The sequence below is a fragment of the Limanda limanda genome, chromosome 8, assembly GCF_963576545.1.
Source record: "Limanda limanda chromosome 8, fLimLim1.1, whole genome shotgun sequence".
Classification (NCBI taxonomy): domain Eukaryota; kingdom Metazoa; phylum Chordata; class Actinopteri; order Pleuronectiformes; family Pleuronectidae; genus Limanda; species Limanda limanda.
In genome coordinates, this window is record NC_083643.1 from 16,675,474 (window position 1) to 16,694,524 (window position 19,051).

At 41.6% G+C, this 19,051-nt stretch overlaps 1 protein-coding gene across 1 annotated transcript; it reads right to left on the reverse strand.

The window, feature by feature from the left end:
• Positions 1-496: 496 nt before the first annotated feature.
• myrf (myelin regulatory factor) lies at positions 497-19,051 on the reverse strand. Its single transcript, XM_061076976.1, has 27 exons — positions 19,006-19,051; positions 10,739-10,829; positions 10,258-10,587; positions 9,628-9,689; positions 8,890-9,100; positions 8,649-8,749; positions 8,385-8,499; positions 7,356-7,551; positions 7,187-7,263; positions 6,192-6,302; positions 5,988-6,093; positions 4,735-4,935; positions 4,370-4,478; positions 4,043-4,152; positions 3,774-3,934; positions 3,579-3,651; positions 3,409-3,491; positions 3,246-3,308; positions 3,052-3,135; positions 2,753-2,814; positions 2,592-2,666; positions 2,293-2,520; positions 2,016-2,109; positions 1,629-1,691; positions 1,262-1,367; positions 957-1,031; positions 497-577 (listed from the first exon to the last, which is right to left on the reverse strand). Exons 1-27 carry the CDS (start codon positions 19,049-19,051, stop codon positions 497-499), a joined length of 3,114 nt encoding a protein of 1,037 aa, XP_060932959.1.

A 19,051-nucleotide genomic window follows, 5' to 3' on the forward strand; every position in this document is an offset into this window, starting at 1 on the left:
ACACACACTAATACAAAACTATACACAAACATGTGTGCAGTGTCATCTACAGTGTCTTAGCGTGGACTTTAGATTTAAAAACGTGAAATCCGCTAACAAAGTAATATGGCTTACATTGACTATAGAAGACAAGGTGGTCAGTAATGAAGTGAGCTCTAAACTCATGGGGGTTACTTTCACAATAGCAGTGAACAGTGACACCACTCAGTTGTCAATTGACAGTGATTTAAAACATTTTCAGTGACAGAGATTAAAAAAAAGAAGGTGAAACAGTATTTGAAAATCCAGTGATCACAGCAAAAAGAGATGTCTGAATGCAAATATATGTTGAGGACATTACAGTGGGACGGTGGTATATAGTTTGTTCTGTATTAAATCTCTTTAAAAACAATATACAAGAATGATACAAAAACCCTCTCCCACCACAACAGTGTTAAAATGGAAGGAGAAACGTGGTGTGTTCAAAGGCACTGGGAGCAAATCGTCCTCCTCCTCCTCACACACAGCTGCTCTGGATGATAAAGTGGTAGTCAGAGTACGATGAGGTTTCTCCTTCAGTGGCACAACTCACTTCACTCTGTCAATGAAACACACACAGGTACATAACAATCATTAATCCCAGTGTCTTTAATAAAAAAGTACATTCAATTAAATTTACTTTAAGTGAGATAAAATATATGTTTTTCTTCTTATTTCGTTGACTTTACAGCTGTTTAATTTACTCTTTTACACAAATTATTCAATTTGCTTAATTTAGTTGAAATAGCTATTTTTTGTTTGATTTATTTTATATTATATGTTTAGTTGAACTAACTGTATCAAATTGACTACATCAAATAAACTAATACATTGTAAGTACATATTGTGATCACCATAATCATGTTTGTAAAACAATAAGTGAAGTAAGGAGCAGTGGAATCCACACGCTACATATTTGGAGGCAGAGTTTTACTCACAGACAGGGAGACACGGAAGTTGTAGGTGACGTCCTGGAAGGACAGCACAGGCACTGACCACAGGTGACGAGTCCCCTTAGAGAACAGCAGAGAGCATAAAGTGAGTCATTTACAGGAAGTCACCTGTGGGGAAAATATCTATACTGAATATCTATACTGCTTATCCTAAGGGCCGTGGGGGAGTTATTATTTAGTTTATTTTATAAATAATGATGCATGTTTCACATACTTGAAGGAAATCACACAAAATGAAAATATATGTTTACATTTTATGGGAGATCATGTATACATATATTATAATGTACCTTTGTTGATGTAGGCTGAGCCCTGTAGAGCTCTGCCTCTGTGTGGTTGGGGCATAACCGTCCCTTGGTGGCTCCACATTGTTGCACCCACACGTTCTTTGTGGACCTACAACAAATAAGGGATGCGTTATGTTGTGGGTCTGTTATTACACAACAAATTTCCCCAAAATTTCTGGAAAGTTAACTGGAAATAATAAAAAATGCAAATTTAGATAGATATTTGTTACTAATTGTTAGTCACTAGTTGTGTTCAATTTAAAAGCAGTAACCCATTCCTTTCAGGCAATCCTCCCAGGAAATGATTTACGGCACTGAAACAAAGTGTTCTCGTTGCATGTATTAGGTAGATGGTGTAATGAATACTCACGTCATGTACAAAGTAATTTGTGAAGTGGAGGAATTTCTTTTTCCGTGGAGCGATATGGTGTAGCTAAAATCAACGTAGAGGGAAACAAATGAGTATCAGCAAACATGGATCTGTATTCAAACAGTAACTAACCATTAAAACAAAACACAGACGAGTCACTGAATGCTTCGATGAGTATAAAAAAATGACTCATTATTAATCATTTCACTATGACGTTCACAGTTACCAGACTTTAACACAACTGAACAGCTGTGGGAGAATGAAACCAGGTCTCTCCACCATCATCACAGAGACACAACATGAGGGAACATCTTTGGAAGAGTTATGCTTGACACTTTATCTTCCTTTAATGTGTCCTCAGTCTGTCCAACATCAGTGTCTATTTACCTGCAGCTCTTGGTTGTTGCACAACTTTGCACTGTGATCTCTTGGTTCGTTTCCACAATATGTAGACTGGTCAGAGAGGGAGCTGGCCTTCCTTCTGCAAAAGCAAGAAAAGCTGCCTTATGAGCCTTATGAGCCACAGTACCCGTAGCATTCCTTTGTACAGTATGTAGCAAGCTTTGTTTGCTGCTGTCAAACAAATGGCTTTAACTGTGTTTGCATACTGGATATTATGTGTGTGAAGAAAGTGCCATGTCTAGGCTGAGTTTGTGGATTTTACCCTTTGTGGGTAGGCTCCGCTGTCTACGTGGCACCGGCTGACCCCCGGGCAGACGGTTGGTGGACCCTGCGCTGCCCAGGTCGGTCGGTGCCGGCCTTTTGGACTTGGCGAAGTACAAAGGTGCTGAGGTGTGACTCAGGCGGTTTCTACTGTGGCCATCCTTGTCCATCGCTCTGGACTTAGCCTTCTTGCTGATAACGCCTGGGGTGGGAGCCAGGCTGCCTAAATCTAGAGGGGGAAGATGATTAGCCTGCACTCAAGACACCTAAAGAATACACATCTCCTATTCACTGACGTACCTGTTGTGGATTGGTTGTTACTCAATGGCAAAACTGTGGTTGATTGGTTGTTTGTGTCTGGGGTTGAACAGCAACCTGCAGGATTTGAGACAGAAAAGGGTCAGATCCTTAGGAGAACATGTTTATATTCATGTTTAATCCTGCAAGTCATCTCCACTCACCAGGTGCAGGAGTGCTGGACAGTGATGCACTCTTGCGTGAAGATCCCAGTGCTGCCCTGGACCTGCACCATTTGCACAGCACAGTACAACAGGTCAAGTGCATGCTTTCACTAAAACACTGATGCACTTAAAAGCGAATTAATTTTTTGCGTGTTTGAATAAGTGACGCATGATCTCGATCCCCTTTCAGACGGGACAGAAGAAACACCCAACTAAGCAATCAGAGATAAGGCTGAAAGAGAACAGTAGGTCAGGCAGTGAGAGAAGTTGCAGGAAATAGACAGATGTGGAAAGCGTACCAGGGGCAGGCAGGTGGACAGAAAGTTACAGTGGCAGTGAAGATGGGCATCCAAGAAATGTAGAGAACACAGGAAGGGACATAGCTATGGAAAGTGAGGACAGACATCATTATTCTGAGAGATATTAAAGAGGAAAAAGTTTTGATTTCTTTCTACATAAACCAGAAGTGTGTGATTTCATCCAAAGGACATACCCATCTGTGGCGTCTCCTCTGTGGTGAAGAGTCAGCACATAAAGAACAGACATGGAAATGACACTGTGGGGAGACGAAAAAAGATGCAATACATTATAATTTCATCTCATGAAGTACTTTTTTCCACCAGTGGCCATTCAAACACATTATATTTCAGTCTTACCTGAAGGCCATGACAATGACCAGTGCCAGGATGGTGCCCTGCATGAATTTCTGACTGATGCAGCCCGGATCTGGAAGCGAGTTCTGCAATTTAAAAATAACAGATAACATACATTAAAAGTTGCTACATTAGAAGCTCTCAAACATTTAAAATACACCATCACCACAGACCTTGCTCCCAGGTGTGACCGTCTTCTTCTTGAGCGGGCCACTTCCTGTCCGGCTAAAATAGCTTCCTGATTGGCTGCATGGGCAAGAATGACAAAAGTAATAAATCACTTCTTGCCACTCATGCAAGTCTCTCTCCGTCAACATGCAACACGCGTGTTAAAGTGTAAACCTGCAGCGATCGGTCCTTGTTCTCACCTGACAGTGCCTCCACTCACGGTGCTCTTCATGCTGTCGAGACGACGCAGCTTGGCCAGCTTGCGGCTCCAGCGCTCCAGTTCGTCTATGCGTGTCTCCAGGTTGTCCGTCAGCTTACAAAGCTCCTTCACCGCCCCCACGTTCTCCATGAAGATGCGATCCTTTGAAGTTAGAGGGAGAGGTGTCAGTGCGTCTCGAAGTAAAGTCCATCTGTGCTGCATGTACAGTATGTGTGTTTGTGTATGCTTGTGTGTGTGTGAGGTCATTACCTTGTTAACAACTAACAGTTTGGGGATCATTTCTCCATTGGCGAACACTATATCCCCCCCCTCCTTCACGGCTTCAGGCAGGATTTGCTGGACATCTTGAGCGATCACTCCTGAAGTGGGATACAAACCAGTACTGAAGTTAAAAAGAAGCAAAAGCATGACAGCATGCACAGATATGGGACAGGCTTTCATAATGATGCACATGGAGCTAAACACAGACCAAACATGAAGACATTGAGATGAAAACATGGTAAACAGTGTACAAAGAGATGAGATAATGGAGCTAGACATTAACAGTTGATCACAGGTTATTCACAAGGTTGTTACCGGTCTCTGCAGTTGTCTCTATGCCCACGCTGGCGGCAAACTCGGGCTTGAACTGATAATGGACCAGCCTCATCTGAGAGATCCGTTTCAAATTGCCTGTGGTGTCGACCTACACACAGGCAGAATGACAATGACATCCATGCAGATGGCGTGAAAACACAGTGTCCATGTTGCAGATGAAAATGCTCGGGTCAAGTACAATGAAATGACAAAACTCAGAGTTAAACTGCCCAGTCAGGGAACTGTGAGGGCATGAGTCATGATGACGAGCATATGAGGCACACTGTGACACGCTGACAGTTTGAAAAAATACACACACACACACACACACACACACACACACACACACTGAGTGTCATCCTAACCTCCTGGACATTTTCTTTGGCCCTGATGTCAGACGGGTGCACCACAGAGCCCATGACCTTGAGGTTGCCGTGGATAACGAGGGCCTCATCGGGCCTGTCGGTGTTGATGCCGACTCTCCCGTGGTGGTAGACTGAGTCTGATAGTTGTCCGCGCTGCCACAGCACCTCGTTGTCACTCTCAAACTGGCCTGGGTTCGATGCCTGATACAAAAAGTAGACGGCGCACACAAAAACCATGGTTCGGACGTTTCTAAATAAACATCTGGAAAAATTAAAATGACAAAAATATTGAAAGGAAAGATGATACTTTTGAGAAAAGAAGATAATTTTGATGCGGGACCAATGATTTGATGTTTATGATCAGTAAATTGTGATTCTGATTGAGAGCAGTGTGTGGGATCTTCTTTTCCAAAGACACACCTGCATCTAAGAGAGATGGATGTGCAGATATCCAGTTAAATGAAGGAATAGTTTGACAGTTTATTTTCTTGGTACATTATTATAAATATCACAGATATTAATTATGTTCGTTTTAGAGGTAGTGACATATTTGAGTGAATTGTCATAGCCTATTTTTGGGGGGGACAGAGATTTTGTTGTTGTATGCTAAGCTAACCAGAGGCTGCTATTGTAACATTACGTATTGATTATACAGATATGCGTAATGTCTTATGTGTGAAAGATTTACTTAATATTGAAGATTTTAGTCCCTGTTCAAATAAACTGAAATATATTACAAATTATATTATAAATTGCTTCGGCAAGCACAATTAGCTAAAACAAAAAAATGAGTGCTTTTAATATCTCTGATATCTAATAATCTTAAGCAGTCAACAATATTGTCTTCCATGCTTTACACTCCTGAGATCAGTGCAGTACAATTGCTGTTCAGCGAAAACCATGTGTCTGTAAATTTGCAGTTTAAAATTTTTTGAAAATGGTCAATAATGCTTAATATGTTGAAAAAAATCCTAAAAATCTTAAACTAGATAAATTACTTAAAAAACCCAAATGTTTTAAAATACATGTTCACAGGACGTCAACAATATTCCTTTCTTTCCTAGTTTAAATTCTCCTAGGCAGTTTATTCTGGAGTTTAATTTTGATATTAGAAGATCACTTAAAAGGCACCGAATGGAGATGTTGGGATCTACACAGTGTTTCTGAAGTGCATGTACAGTAGGTGTGTGCAGCAGACTAAGAGAAAGGTACACATTAACAAGGGATATGATTGTTGTAGGAGGCAGACAGACATGGCCAGACGTTACCCTGACGATGATCCTCTCAGACGCTTGAGCAGCCACAGTGTAGGTCTGACTGTGGGACTGAGCGTTCAGCGCCACCACCAGCATGAAATACCTGCCAGGGGGAAAACATCAGGAGAAAGTGTGATGACTGGGGCTTTAAAAGGGAGGGTCAATAAAGTGACGATGATGAGGTGATGACATGTGCCTCACCTCTGGTCAGGGTTTGGTTTGCCCTTCTTCCTCATGTTATTGGCCGTGGTCTCACTGAAGTGGAGCCGCCCCACTGTGACCTTTGTGACCTGCTCTGATGGCAAGGTGATGCTGTGAGAAAACACATGGCAGAGACATAAATACAAAAAGATTCTCCGACAACTGCAGACTGCTTGTGGTTCAATTAAAGGACAGGCCAACACTGAAACAGCTTGTATCTTCAGCCATCTGTCCTTCTGTTCATACTGGCCATTAAATTATCTCTTTCTAAAGCGATTTAAGTGAGTCTAAGTGCTGAGTGTTGTGGATCTATTTAGATGTTTAACTCTTTTTAATATGAGTCCTTAGAAGTATGAATTAGATGAATCAAGTGGATTTCTTTCCAAGTTAAAGTCTCCGTGATGCAAAATCTCCTCTTCTTGCCTCGATACCTTTAATGCAGCTCAACATGGAAACAAAAAAAACGGAACATTGATATCCACTTTATTTACAGTCTCATATTAGCTCCTGGTAAACTTCTGAACAAAGTACTGAACAAAACAAGGACTGGGGATTTTGCCAGCTATAAATTTCCCAGAAGGAAATGCCTCTTTTAAAGATGACGGAAATAAAGAGAAGTTTCACTGGACATAATGGGACTTGTTGTTATCTCCACCAAGGTAATCATTTCACCCCTGTCCATTGTATTGTTTGTTTGTTAGGATTAGCATTTCCATGAATGTTGGTGGAAAGATGGAAGAGGAAATGTTGGCATAGACCTGGAAAAAAGGAGCAGATCAAGAATTTTGTAATCTTTTTTGGGGGATTGAGAAGCATTTTTGACCAATTTACCAATTTCCTAATAATTCATGGATCACAATGAAAAGAACAAGTCATACTCATGGGTTAGATATCCATGATTGTGTGAAATGTTATGTGGCTTGATTGAATCTAAGGGATGATTAGGCCTTAGATTCCGTTTTAGTTTTTTAATGGTTTCCGGTGTTCAGACTCACAGCACTGGCTTGAACGGTCTCTTGCTGCGGTCAGATTGTGACTGCTCCACACTGATGGACTGATTTATGGCCTCCACCTAGCAATGAAGACAGAAATAAAAAACACTGGTCACACTATAGAACTTACGATTATCTGTTATGTTATTCCTCTTGTTTTTGCTTCACTCACCTTTACCCCGTTGAGTTTGAGATAGAAGCAGTCGATGGGCTGAAGGCCATCACTGGTCTTGATGTACTTGGGGTCACCCAGCATGCCTACGTACACTGTGACCTGGAAGTGGTTCTTCTTCTGGCAAACAAAGGCGTCGTCAGACAGGGAGAAGTTGAAACCCTTGTCTGCATCAACGCGATAGGTTGGCATCGGACTAAAGACAGGGAGAGAGATAACGGTGTGTGAATAATGGGATGTCAACACAGATGAAAGGGGGGGGGGGGGGGGAGACGGGACTCTTAACTCTTTTACACAAGCTTCTCCATGTTTTTTAGGTCAAAACCCCCAAAAGAGAAACTCATATAAATAGAGCATATCCAATGTGCGCTACCTAATAAAAAATGACATAAAGGTTGTATCAAAATGTTAATATTTTTCTTACAATTAGTGGTATAAAATACATTTTGCATCTTTGCTTGGGAGCCTTGGAAACCTTGCAGCCCCCGGAGGGCCCCTGAGCCTCTATTTTTGTGACATAACTTTATAACACAGATGACTAAGATCCTCTGAATGACCTAAATCTAGTTTTAAACAAATAAAAACCTCCTGTTCTTTTTTATGTAGGAGTGGTGTCCTCAAACCTTGCGATGGGCAACCAGGTGGTTTTGATAACATATCTGGAAGGTCTTGTGAGTTCATTCTAACCTCCCTCCCTACCTATACTTCTCTCTAGCTTGGCACTGGAAAAGCCCGAGTAGATGTACACTAATTCATCCCCTTACCCCCTCCTCACGTTGTCTTTCTAAGCCGAAACCCTGTGCTCGTTCACTCCCCCGCACAGCTCACCTCTGAGGAATTCGTGGACCTCTCCAACCCCGCGATTCCTTTACCACTCCCACTGTAAACTTTGCTGAATTATCCATTCAACCAATTATAGCTGCGTTCATTTTTTTTTTTTTTTTTTTGACTCTGTGTTCTTTCAGCTGTTTCTGTTCCAAAATAAAGACCTGAGGATGTGAAGATGTGCCAACGTAAATTTCAACCCACAGCTCTTTGCAGTTTGCGTCATAGAGCGGTGTCCACTTGTTCTGCAGGTGAGGTTGCCACTTGATGCACTGATAGTTTGGGTCCAGGTAGCCATTGTCTGCATCCGACATTAAACCTGCGACAAAGAGTTTGAAATGGCGACTATTAAAACAAGACACAATAAACAATAAGTCTACAACTGTTCTGAAAAACTCTTCATTATCCAAGAGCAGGTGAGCGTGAGGTACAGAGGAGATGGAGGAGAGAAGAAAGATGCCTGCCTACCTGGTTCTTGCTTGATGATACCTGTGAGGATTTGGGAATTGAGGGTGCTGTTGGGAGAGTCGGAGTGCTTTCTCTTCTTGGCCTGGTGAGCAGGGATGCCACTGTGTGTGAGAAAATGGAAACACGGTCAAAAAGTTCATATTTTCCCATAATTCTCTCTGTTCCATATGAACTGGACAGTACTTCTCCCTCCTTCCCTCCCCTCATTCTTCCCTCCCACCAGTATATCACCATGACTCACTCTTGCCCCTGAGGATGCTGCAGCAAGTGATGGAGCATCTGTGTCTGCTGCATGTCTCCACCTCCGCTCGTGGCTGGGCCAATGGGATACTGCGAAATCATGGGCTCGGGCTTGGGGTACATGTCCCGATGCATGCTCGTATAGAGGATTGGTGGCGTTGGGGTCATGTGACACATGTTTTCTGGTGTCATGGTCCTGATCATGTGAGGATCTGAAAGACACAACGAGGATAGAGCACAAGGTTTTCAGGATCTCACCCGGAGTACAGACTCTTCCTCCTCGGGATTGATCTTTCCACTTCACACAGTTTCCTCCAACCTTGCTTAAAGGCACTTTGCACTGTTTCAAACTGGAGGGCTGCCCATCAGATAACACTAATCCACACCTTTTTACTAATGGGCAAGACCAGCACAGTGGCAAGAAGTACACAATGACTTTGAATGCTGTTTTGTTCAAGTTGTGTGTTGAAACAAGCCACTGAAACACTGGTCCATTCTTTCCGGAGGCCCTTGAAATGAGACTTAAATAAATCCAATTTAAATGACGAAATTATTTTTTAGACAATGCATGAGCACTTTAGATTAATAAATGACAGATACACTGCCTTTAAATATAGATTTTATTTTAATCACAAACTAAGGAACCCTGTTCTAATAGAATTAAATGATGAGTAACAGATATTGACTCAAGCAGAGACGTTACAGTTACCACCTTGAATAAAATGTGTGTGTTACTTACCATTCACCTGCTGTGGAGAGTATGGCTCTGAACTGGAGTCTGGAGGGGACTCGGGTAGAGTCCTGAAGGAAAAAGGGAAAGCAGTAGATTTTATATCCACAAACACAATAATGTCAGACTTTCAAAAATAAAGAAAGTGCTCAAATAGTACCATGCTTCAACTTGGACATCTCTCCCTCATTTATCCTTACTTATATACAGTACAATCCCATATTGTTTAAACTGCCGTCACTTTCAGGGAGAAACTCTCCTTTAGGTGTTTGTTTCTAGTTCCGAGTTCTTTACACAAGCATGTGTGCGTCAGGATTTTTCTTTTGCAGGATGTAATTTGACTCTCTGTGTCTGTTATCAGTCTCCCTCCCCCTCTTGACCAGCTAATGCTTTATTTGTACAAATGACGCTTAATCAAGTATTGATTGCATAATGGACCTGTAGTAGAGTGTGAGTCTGGTTTCGCTGCAGACTCAAAAAAAGAAAAGAAATACCCCGTCATCCGTTGTAACTTTTATCTGATTTCTTGTTTAAATGTGAATCATCAATAGCAGTTCTTCAACATTCCTAAGTAGCAAGTCATGCTACATTCTCTCCGTCTTGTACACCCTTCCATCTACCTCCTGGTATTGTGCTCACCCTGGAGCGTAGAGGCCCCTGTGCTCGGGCTTGAGGTGTGCCTGCTGTTGCTGCTGTTGCTGTTGATGTTGCTGTTGCTGCTGATGTTGCTGCTGCTGCTGCTGCTGCTGCTGCTGCTGCTGCTGTCCCAGGCAGGGGTAGTTGTGTCGGAGGCCCAGGGATGGACCTGGGGGGTAGGTGTTCTGACAGTTGGGGGGCCCAGGCAGAAGGCCTCCTTGGCGTAGTGGGATAGGGGGGCTCACACCACACACCAACCCCCCAGAGGAGGACCCTCCTGCCTGGGGAGATGAGTAATTTGGTCCCGGGGCGCTGTGGACCTCTGAGAAACAGCTGGAGGGGGGGAAGACGAAGAAGAACAAGAACAAGAACAACAAAAAAAGGATTAGCCTTATCAGAAAAAAACAAATTCCTGTGTAACGACATGATCTGATTCAGTTGGTGCATGTTGTTTTGACGTTGCTGGGTTAGTGTCCCCACTGACATGTCAGTGCTATCGTCCTCCTTGCTGATGTACTCTTCCAGGATACTGGTGTCGATGTTGGCTGGCTCCAGAGAACTGGTAATATCATGACCTGTGGTGAAGGGAGGGTCGGGAACACAGAGGAGGGAGATGGAGAGCATCTGGGAATTAGCAACGGGAATCTTTCAGCAACTCCACACACTGCCACAACATCTCCACAGTTTCAACACTCGCTTGTGTCTTTATAAATCCTTGTAAGAATAATCTAATAACACATATTCAAATTCATAGCTCCATCTGCATAAATACCTTGATTACAATAAATGAAAGCATTTAAATCAGAAAGTAGAATTTGCTGAGAACAGAGAGAAAATCATGTCTGACTGACTTGCAGACGATTTAAGGATTAAGGTTGCAGGAGTGACGAACAGCCTAATTATGTTAGTAGTCCACACAGCAGGTCGCATACTACACATACTGATGATTCAGTGCCTCTAGCTGGTTACACATAAGGACTGGAATGGCTCAAGTTGATGGTTACCACCTCAGTTATCATTTCCCCGTTGCTGTGTCCCCCAGAGCATTAATGTAAAGGAACCACACCACAATTACTAAATTGTGTTAACATATTTATGAATATATATGAAAATGACCCCAGGGTCACTTTCACCCTTTGATAGCCAAAGCCTCACAAATCCCAAACACATGACCCCACTTAATCTTTAAAACACCAACATGTAGTACAAGCACTTGCCTCTGCATATATTTGGAAAAGAGTAAATCACTTTATGTAAACCAGCGGCACACAGAACGCTCAGCTCCAGTGTTACGACAGAAAGTGATGAAATTTCTTCAAAGCTGTCACCGGTCCAAACTGTGGACACTGGGGATGGAGTGAGTGTGTGAGAGAAGAAGAGAGGAGAGGGGGAGCAGAATGGAGGGTGTGAGGGAGCGGGTGTAAAGTCTGTGGGCAGGCGAACCCCAGTCTTTCTCTCTCCCTCTCTCTCACACACACACACACACACACACACACACACACACACACACACACACACACACACACACACACACACACACACACACACACACACACACACACTTTCTCTGATAGATTAAGCAGCTACTCAGCGGGGAATGCAAAGAATTTTTGTGTTAGCATTAGAAAAAGAGTCTCTTTTCCCTCCTTTTGTGTTTGTAATGATGCTTCGCTTTTCATCAGAAACCCAAAATAATCTTAATAGTTAGTAAGTGTTGTTGTCACAGTCTCTCTCCACACATTGCTACCATTTACCGCAAATGATTTAATGGATTTTATCATCCTGTGAATCAAGATCTTTGTCTCAGCCTAGCCCAGAGTTCCCAGTTTACAGCAGCACAAACAATAACGTCTTTCAACCATCAATCAATAAATCTGCAAAACAATCCACCTCTCTCTAACCAGTCACATTTACATCAACTCCCAATGTAACATTCAACATTGTAAACCCTCACATAACCTTGTTCTTTTAGAAAACCATCATGTTTACACTGATTGACTTTCGTTGCCGGAGAGACGCAGATGGTTAATGTCTCTTGATACGTGCCAATGTGAGGGGAGAAAAGCAGGATGGTTCCCTAAAATAAGATCCAGATGTGCACCCCACCCAAATAGGCAGTAAATTTAAGCTGGCAGGCCTGATAACGAAAAATGGAGAGATGGAAGGGGAGGGTAAGGTACATAGATGGAGAGAGTGCAAGAGAGAGAGAGAGAACACAAGTTTGATGTCCAGGGACGAAAATGATAGAGGGAGAAGAAGCTAAAAGGAAAACAGGGCTGAAGTCAAGACAAACTTTGTGTCCAAGAGATGTCAAACAGTCGAGTTTAAAGTCAACCACTGTATACATGTTCACTCAGGACAATATGTAGATACAGGCATCAATACAAAATAAAAACATAGCTAAACTCCCTCCAAAGCTTCAAATAGAGATGTACTTTCAGACTGAGCACTGAAAAGTTGTGATTCTCGTAAATACAATGACTTGACCTGTCATAAGTATAGTTGAAGGAAAAAGCAGATCTAAAAAAAATAATATATGAAAATATTCACATTAAGTAATTGATGCACATTTAAACATTTAAACATTTAGGGCATGGGAATGTTTCAGATGCTGATTTTACACCTTTCAATAATTCAGGCTTTTACCTAGCATCCATCCATCTTGTCCACCTGCCTGCAGCTCAGTGTACTGGGTCATTTGGGCGCTCAGTTATGTTTAATTTATCTTAGAAAATTCCAACACAACCTCTGATGAAAAAAGCCATTGTTAAGTGACTTGTTCACTGTGTGGAGGCTGAGGTAACAAAGCTACCAGAAAGCAAACAGAACTAAGTACACTTTGCTGGTAAGACAAAATCACAGAGAACAAAACTATTTAAAGTCAAACTCTGTGTCGAAAAAATAAAAAAACAACAATATAGAAATTGCTTTAAGACTGGACTCTGTTTCTCAAAGAGTATGGTCACCACACCACACACTCTCTGTCTTAGGCATCCTGTAACTTTGCAGTTGATGAACATCTGTAATAATATGTTTTCGTCGCCTCTCCACCTCTGTAATAACCTTCTCACACGAGTGCTGCCATGTCTCCTCTGAGTTTAGGTGAGTTATGGTTAATTCTGTCATTAACTGTTATTCTTGTGTGGCTGGAGAAGAATAGAAAGATAAATTATTCCACGACAAACCCCTCGGTCAAGTTTAACTTGCTGTGAACTGGATGTGTAAATTTCGCTGCCCTCTATGTTTCTCTCCATCCAGCTGTGCTCAACAAGAAACAGTGAAATGATTGTCAGTCCAACTTCGATACAGACCGGCCTTTTCAGAGATTAGGGGCTGAGAGCGGTGTGTGTGTGTGTGTGTGTGTGTGTGCGTGTGCGTGTAAGCATCCGCGTGCATGTCAGTGCGTATACTTGTTTGTGTGTGTATGAATGCGTATGTTTGTGTGTGTTAAGCCACCATTTCAATGCCTGAGTTGTCAGCGCAGTAATAATCTAAAATGAACACAAACAGAGGGTTAAGTGTGTGAGTGGCCATTAAACATGGTTTGACTGTACATCTTTTCCTCTTCCTTCCATGTTAATTCAAATAATAGATATACTAAAAGCACATATACTGTAATTGTCTTATGTTAAAGTTTAAACACCAAAAATGGACAAACTATTGTTATTAAGGCCACTGACAGTCCACAGAAAAACTACATTAAACATAAAACCTGAACAAAACTTCTGAATTGAAACTTTTCACAGATTTTTGCCTCTAAAGGAGATTCGTAAGTTTTCACGTGTGCGTTAATGATTAAACACCGACTAAGGAGGAACAAAGTCCATGTGATTATCAAACAATTAGACCAGAGTGAACTTGTCCGCACACCCACAACACACACACACACACACTGTGGATATATTTTCTGAGAGGAATATCTAATTACAAACTGAAATCAGCTCTAAACATAGCATAAAACTCTGTAGAATCATTTAATGACGGATATTTGATAGTAAATTAATCTGTCTATGTCCTGACACTTGATGTACTTTGATCTTAATCAAGCTCTCTATTAAACTGATTATCTCTGTAGTATTTTTGCAGAGACTCTTATACAACAACCCACAAAAATAACTAGTATGACACTTCAAATGTCAGTTTAACCAATACAAAGGCACACAATCTAAGATCTGGTCTATAGTAATTGCTCGGCAGTCTAGAAACACATGAATATTGTGTATCAACGGTTCACATTTAAACATAGATGTACCACAAATAGACACAAACGGTAAATCAAAAAAGTCTACAGAGGAAAGTGTCGTAGAGGTCGAACACAGGCTGAGAGTCACAGACCTTCTCCATTTGTTTACTGGTAGAAGAGTGCAGAGCATTGCTACGACACTATGAACTAATGAATCGAGAATAGAGAAGCGGAGCAGACAGAGCGGCAGAGTACCTGCGCGTAGCCAAAGCATGATGACGTCCTTGAGATGAAAGCACCTGAAACAGAAGATGAGAAGAACAAAATTCCTCTAAATTGTTCACATGTTTCTCTGCTCGGGGCTGAAAGACTTTCTTCTGCAGACCTGAGAGCCTCAGATCAGTGTAGCAAGAGAGTGTGTGTGTGTGTGTGTGTCTGCGCGTGCATGCCTATGTGCAAATGCATATTGTGTATGCATGCGTGCGTGTGTGTGAGTGACAAAGGCTGAGAGAGCGTTATAATGAGGATTATTCCCCAGTCATGAGAAAGAGCTGTACCAGGCTACCACACACAGCCCTTGTCGCACACTGGTTGCACCGGTGGACCTGGCTCAGGAGATTACAGGGTGACGAGGCTGGGACGGGGACAAGGAGCCAGGCTGGAAAAAAACGAAATTAAAAACTGTAAATGTGAGGTCGAGTGTGAGGGCCTGCGCTGGAAAGAATGATAGAGCATCTAAGAAGAGAGGTTAGAAGATAATGAGGGAAAAATTGAGGAGTAAGGGAGAGAAGATGGCGAAGCAGTGGAGGAACTCGAATGCCAAACTTCAGCCAAGGTCCTCTTAAATTCTATTTATTTATAGAAATCCGTCCCTTAAATAGGCCTGATTGTTTTTTCATCGAGATCCAGTTAATCGTTCCCTGGGAAACCAGTGGAAATCTCTTGCCCTATGTCACAATGTTGAAAGTGTAAAAAAATAAATCCTAAATCTGCCTCCTGATCCGTACCTACATTCAATGGGTTCTTCCCCGACCCATACCACATCCTTCCACCAAGTTTTGTGGTAATCTGTAAAGTAGTTTTTATGTAATCTTGCTCTCAAACCAACAAACAAACCGAAATAAGGACAGGGGATAACCTCCTTGGCAGTGGTCAGAATAAAAATAAGAAGGCGTAGAAGGGCAGAATTCCAACTTGAGAACAAGAGTAAACCTATGTTAACCAGACACCATATTTTGATCACCTGTTTAATTTCAGCAATTAAGGCAGTGCTTGATATATACAAAGATATTTGTAGCAATGACTGATACAGAAAAACATCCTGTGACACTCTGCACCTCAACTCTTTCACCTCTCTTTAAATCATTGCCCACAAACGTGAATACAAACAGCGATCAGTCCCACAGGGTCCAGTTTTCTCATAAACAACATTTACTGGCTGCAGATTACTGATCTGGCAGTCCACACTGATGGGAGTGAGGCACAGCCATGAAAAACTTAAAACGCACTCGTAAGCACTGTAAGCCTCGCTGCTCAAAAACAATATATTTCTCTCACCGCAATCCACTAACCGTTTCGATTCGTTAACCCCGCAGATCAGAGCAAACAGTCCAGATTTACAACCGCTGTGGGAGTACAGTGAGACTTCACTGGAATCTTGATATAGTATCATGGGTAATGAGTTGTTTGCCCTTCCAGAGGCAAAAGTGACGTAAGAACGTGATTATTTGACCAAAAGATAGAAGGTTAGGAGGTGAATGTGCTCGAAGTTTTATTTCTGGCAGATACGGTTCGAGAGTCTCGATAATTAACTCAATTTAATGGCTCTGTCTGTTGGTTGAGCCACAAGTTTTATAAAATATCTCAGCAATTCTTTAGTAGTAACACATTCGTGGTTTGCGTGAATCTTAATGACGTCAATTAACCTGTGACTTTTGCTCTATAGCGCCACCATTAGGTCAACGTTTTCTCTTATTCAGCTACGTTTCTCAACATCTTTTCACAAGTTTGAAACTTGTTGAAATACTCACAGTATCTACGTATGGAATATATTCTCATGACTATGTCGATCTACTGATGTTTTTCTGGGCATTATCATGTGGTTTTTCACTGCTCACATTCCAATCAGCCACTGCTGCACTTCTTTGTTTTGAACCGAGGTGACTCGACGATGTCGTTAAGATGCATGGAACACGTGGCGGTTTGTTAGTTTCTGAGTGCAGCTAAAATAATCAACTAGATGACAGGAAATTTAACTATTTAAATAATCGTTTGGACATTTGGACATTTTATGCACCAAGCTATGAATTGAGAGGATAATCAGCAACTGTATTGAGAATGAAAAGTGAGTTTCAGCTTAAAGTCCAACCCTCACAGAGCCACTAGCATGACTGTCGACAATAAACACTTATGTCTGCTGGACCTGCATTAGCTTCAGTGGCATTTGTCTCCATTCAATTTTTCTTTTCCATTTTCAAAATATCGTACATGACCATTTCAGTTCCAATGTATTCTGCCTGTAAGACAAGCTGGAAGTGTGAGCTGTGGGTTAGGGTGAACTCAAGTGTTTGGTTGTCTTAGAATTGGGCATTGGATCGAACAACAACAACACAACAGCAGTAAACGTGATGATCCTTTGTCCTCTCCGAGCAGGAGACAACCATTCTGTGTCTAAAGTGAGTCAGAGCGGGGAAGGTCAAGTTTTGAGGGGGTTGGTGGTTGAGTTGGGTTTCTCTCAACAGGCCCGACTCCCTCCACCCACCCAGAGTCTGCGCTATCTCACCTCCTCACGCCGTCTGCTCACTGTCACTCTAATGGAGTCAGAAAGAGGGAGAGCCCGGGGAACGGCAAATACCCGAGGAGACACACCGCTCTCACCTCATTGTGTTTCAACAGCCACCACAGGAATGTACACCATGCATTAGTGTGAATGTATACATATTTCACTAATCCTATTAAAACACTGTTTACCGCTGCCAAAATCCTTTATAGTGCTGTCGGCATGTGTGTTTTAATGTGTCTCTTTCGGGTAAAGGGTGAGTAAACATGAAGATTTACGGACTAATTTACTAATATCTAAAATTCAAGACTTACTGGATTTGACGCCAATGCAAATTAAAAGTTGGTTGCCTAAAGACCTTAATTATTCATATCAGAAAAATAAGATGACTATGAAGAGTTTTATACCAGAAAATAGTTGAATCGGAAAATATTCATCGGAGGCCGCACCTACTGTGTAATTTTAATGGACAAGTTGACATTTCAGTGCGAGAGCGGCTGAAACAAAGCCAAAGTAGGAACATCTCTCCAACTCCCAAAAGCAAGAATGTAAACACACTAAATTCCTGTCAGAGTGGCAGGGATCCTCTGACAGTCATGGATGGCTGTGTATATTTAAGTCAACACTCTGTGTATACTATAATAGAGTGTTAACTGGTATACATAAAGCACACTGTGTGTTGTTATGCACGCTTGACTCCTCCTGAAACACTTGACACTGGAGTTTCTCTCAAATAAAAAATATATACAACCTGTAATTGAGAAAGACCTGAATTAGGTGGCGAGCTCTAAATCACAGAACACAGTGAGACGTCCTTATGGTGACAAAGATTTGATTGTGGTGCTATATGGAATTTACAGCATGGATATGATGGATGGAATAAAGTTCACAAAGTTAGATTTATTCCCATTTTCAAAGCACTTAACTCCAATTTAGTCCAGACATTTAAGTCGACAACCAGAACTCAGAGGAACTAAAAAAGGTTAGTAAATTACCAATATGATTCAGATAAAAACACACAATCTCTCATATATGTGTAAAAAACTACAACCTCACTGTTTTAAAGACACAATCAAAAATGCTGCATCATGATTTGGATTTTTCTTGAAGCACAAACACAATTTTCTACTTTTCTGAACTGACTTTCTCTGGGTTTGTTTCCCTTTTGATCGTCAACACCACATCACTGGTTCAGATCCCATTGCTCACGTCTGTCTTTCACGCACACACTGTGCCACAGGACCCTTGCAAAACACACCATTTATCTTGACTTAAATTCCTACACCCTTTCCAACCCTCAACCCCACCTCCTCCACCACGTTTTTTTTCTCCCTCTCTCAGGATTCCCTGTTTAATGTGATCTGTTACCCATCACCAGCACTTTTGCTCCCAGCACCAGTAAACCCTCCTGACTTTGCTGGCATTTTTTAACTTTTTTGTTATGATGACCAGCCTGCAGAGAAAACTTTAAAATATGATGCACAAAAAATGTTCGAGTTAACTTTCATCAAAAAGCTTACATGTTTCACGCCAATATAATCTGATCTCAGTGACGTTAACCACCTGTCATGTGTGCATGCAACAGATTAAGCTTAAACCAAACCACATCGAGGTTTAACTCAACTGGAGCTGAGACTTTCGTTACATTTTTTGTCATTAAAAATAAATTTTCACAAGTCTAAATTGTTCTAAAAAGCAACCAAACGGATCACCTGAGTGAGATGACATCATCCTGTATTAAACCACACATATGTTGCTTTAATAAAATCAATACTAAGTGAAATCTTACCTTCAAAAAATCTCTGTAACGCTTCTGATTCATCTACCACGTCCAT

Excerpts from the sequence above, each read along its gene's own strand:
- myrf (XM_061076976.1), bottom strand. The coding sequence starts at position 19,051 with ATGGACGTGGTAGATGAATCAGAAGCGTTACAGAGATTTTTTGAAG. Across the intron at positions 8,750-8,889 it reads CAGCATCCTCAGGGGCAAGA|TGGCATCCCTGCTCACCAGG; the intron begins GTGAGTCATGGT and ends TCTCACACACAG. Across the intron at positions 3,935-4,042 it reads AACTGTTAGTTGTTAACAAG|GATCGCATCTTCATGGAGAA; the intron begins GTAATGACCTCA and ends CTAACTTCAAAG.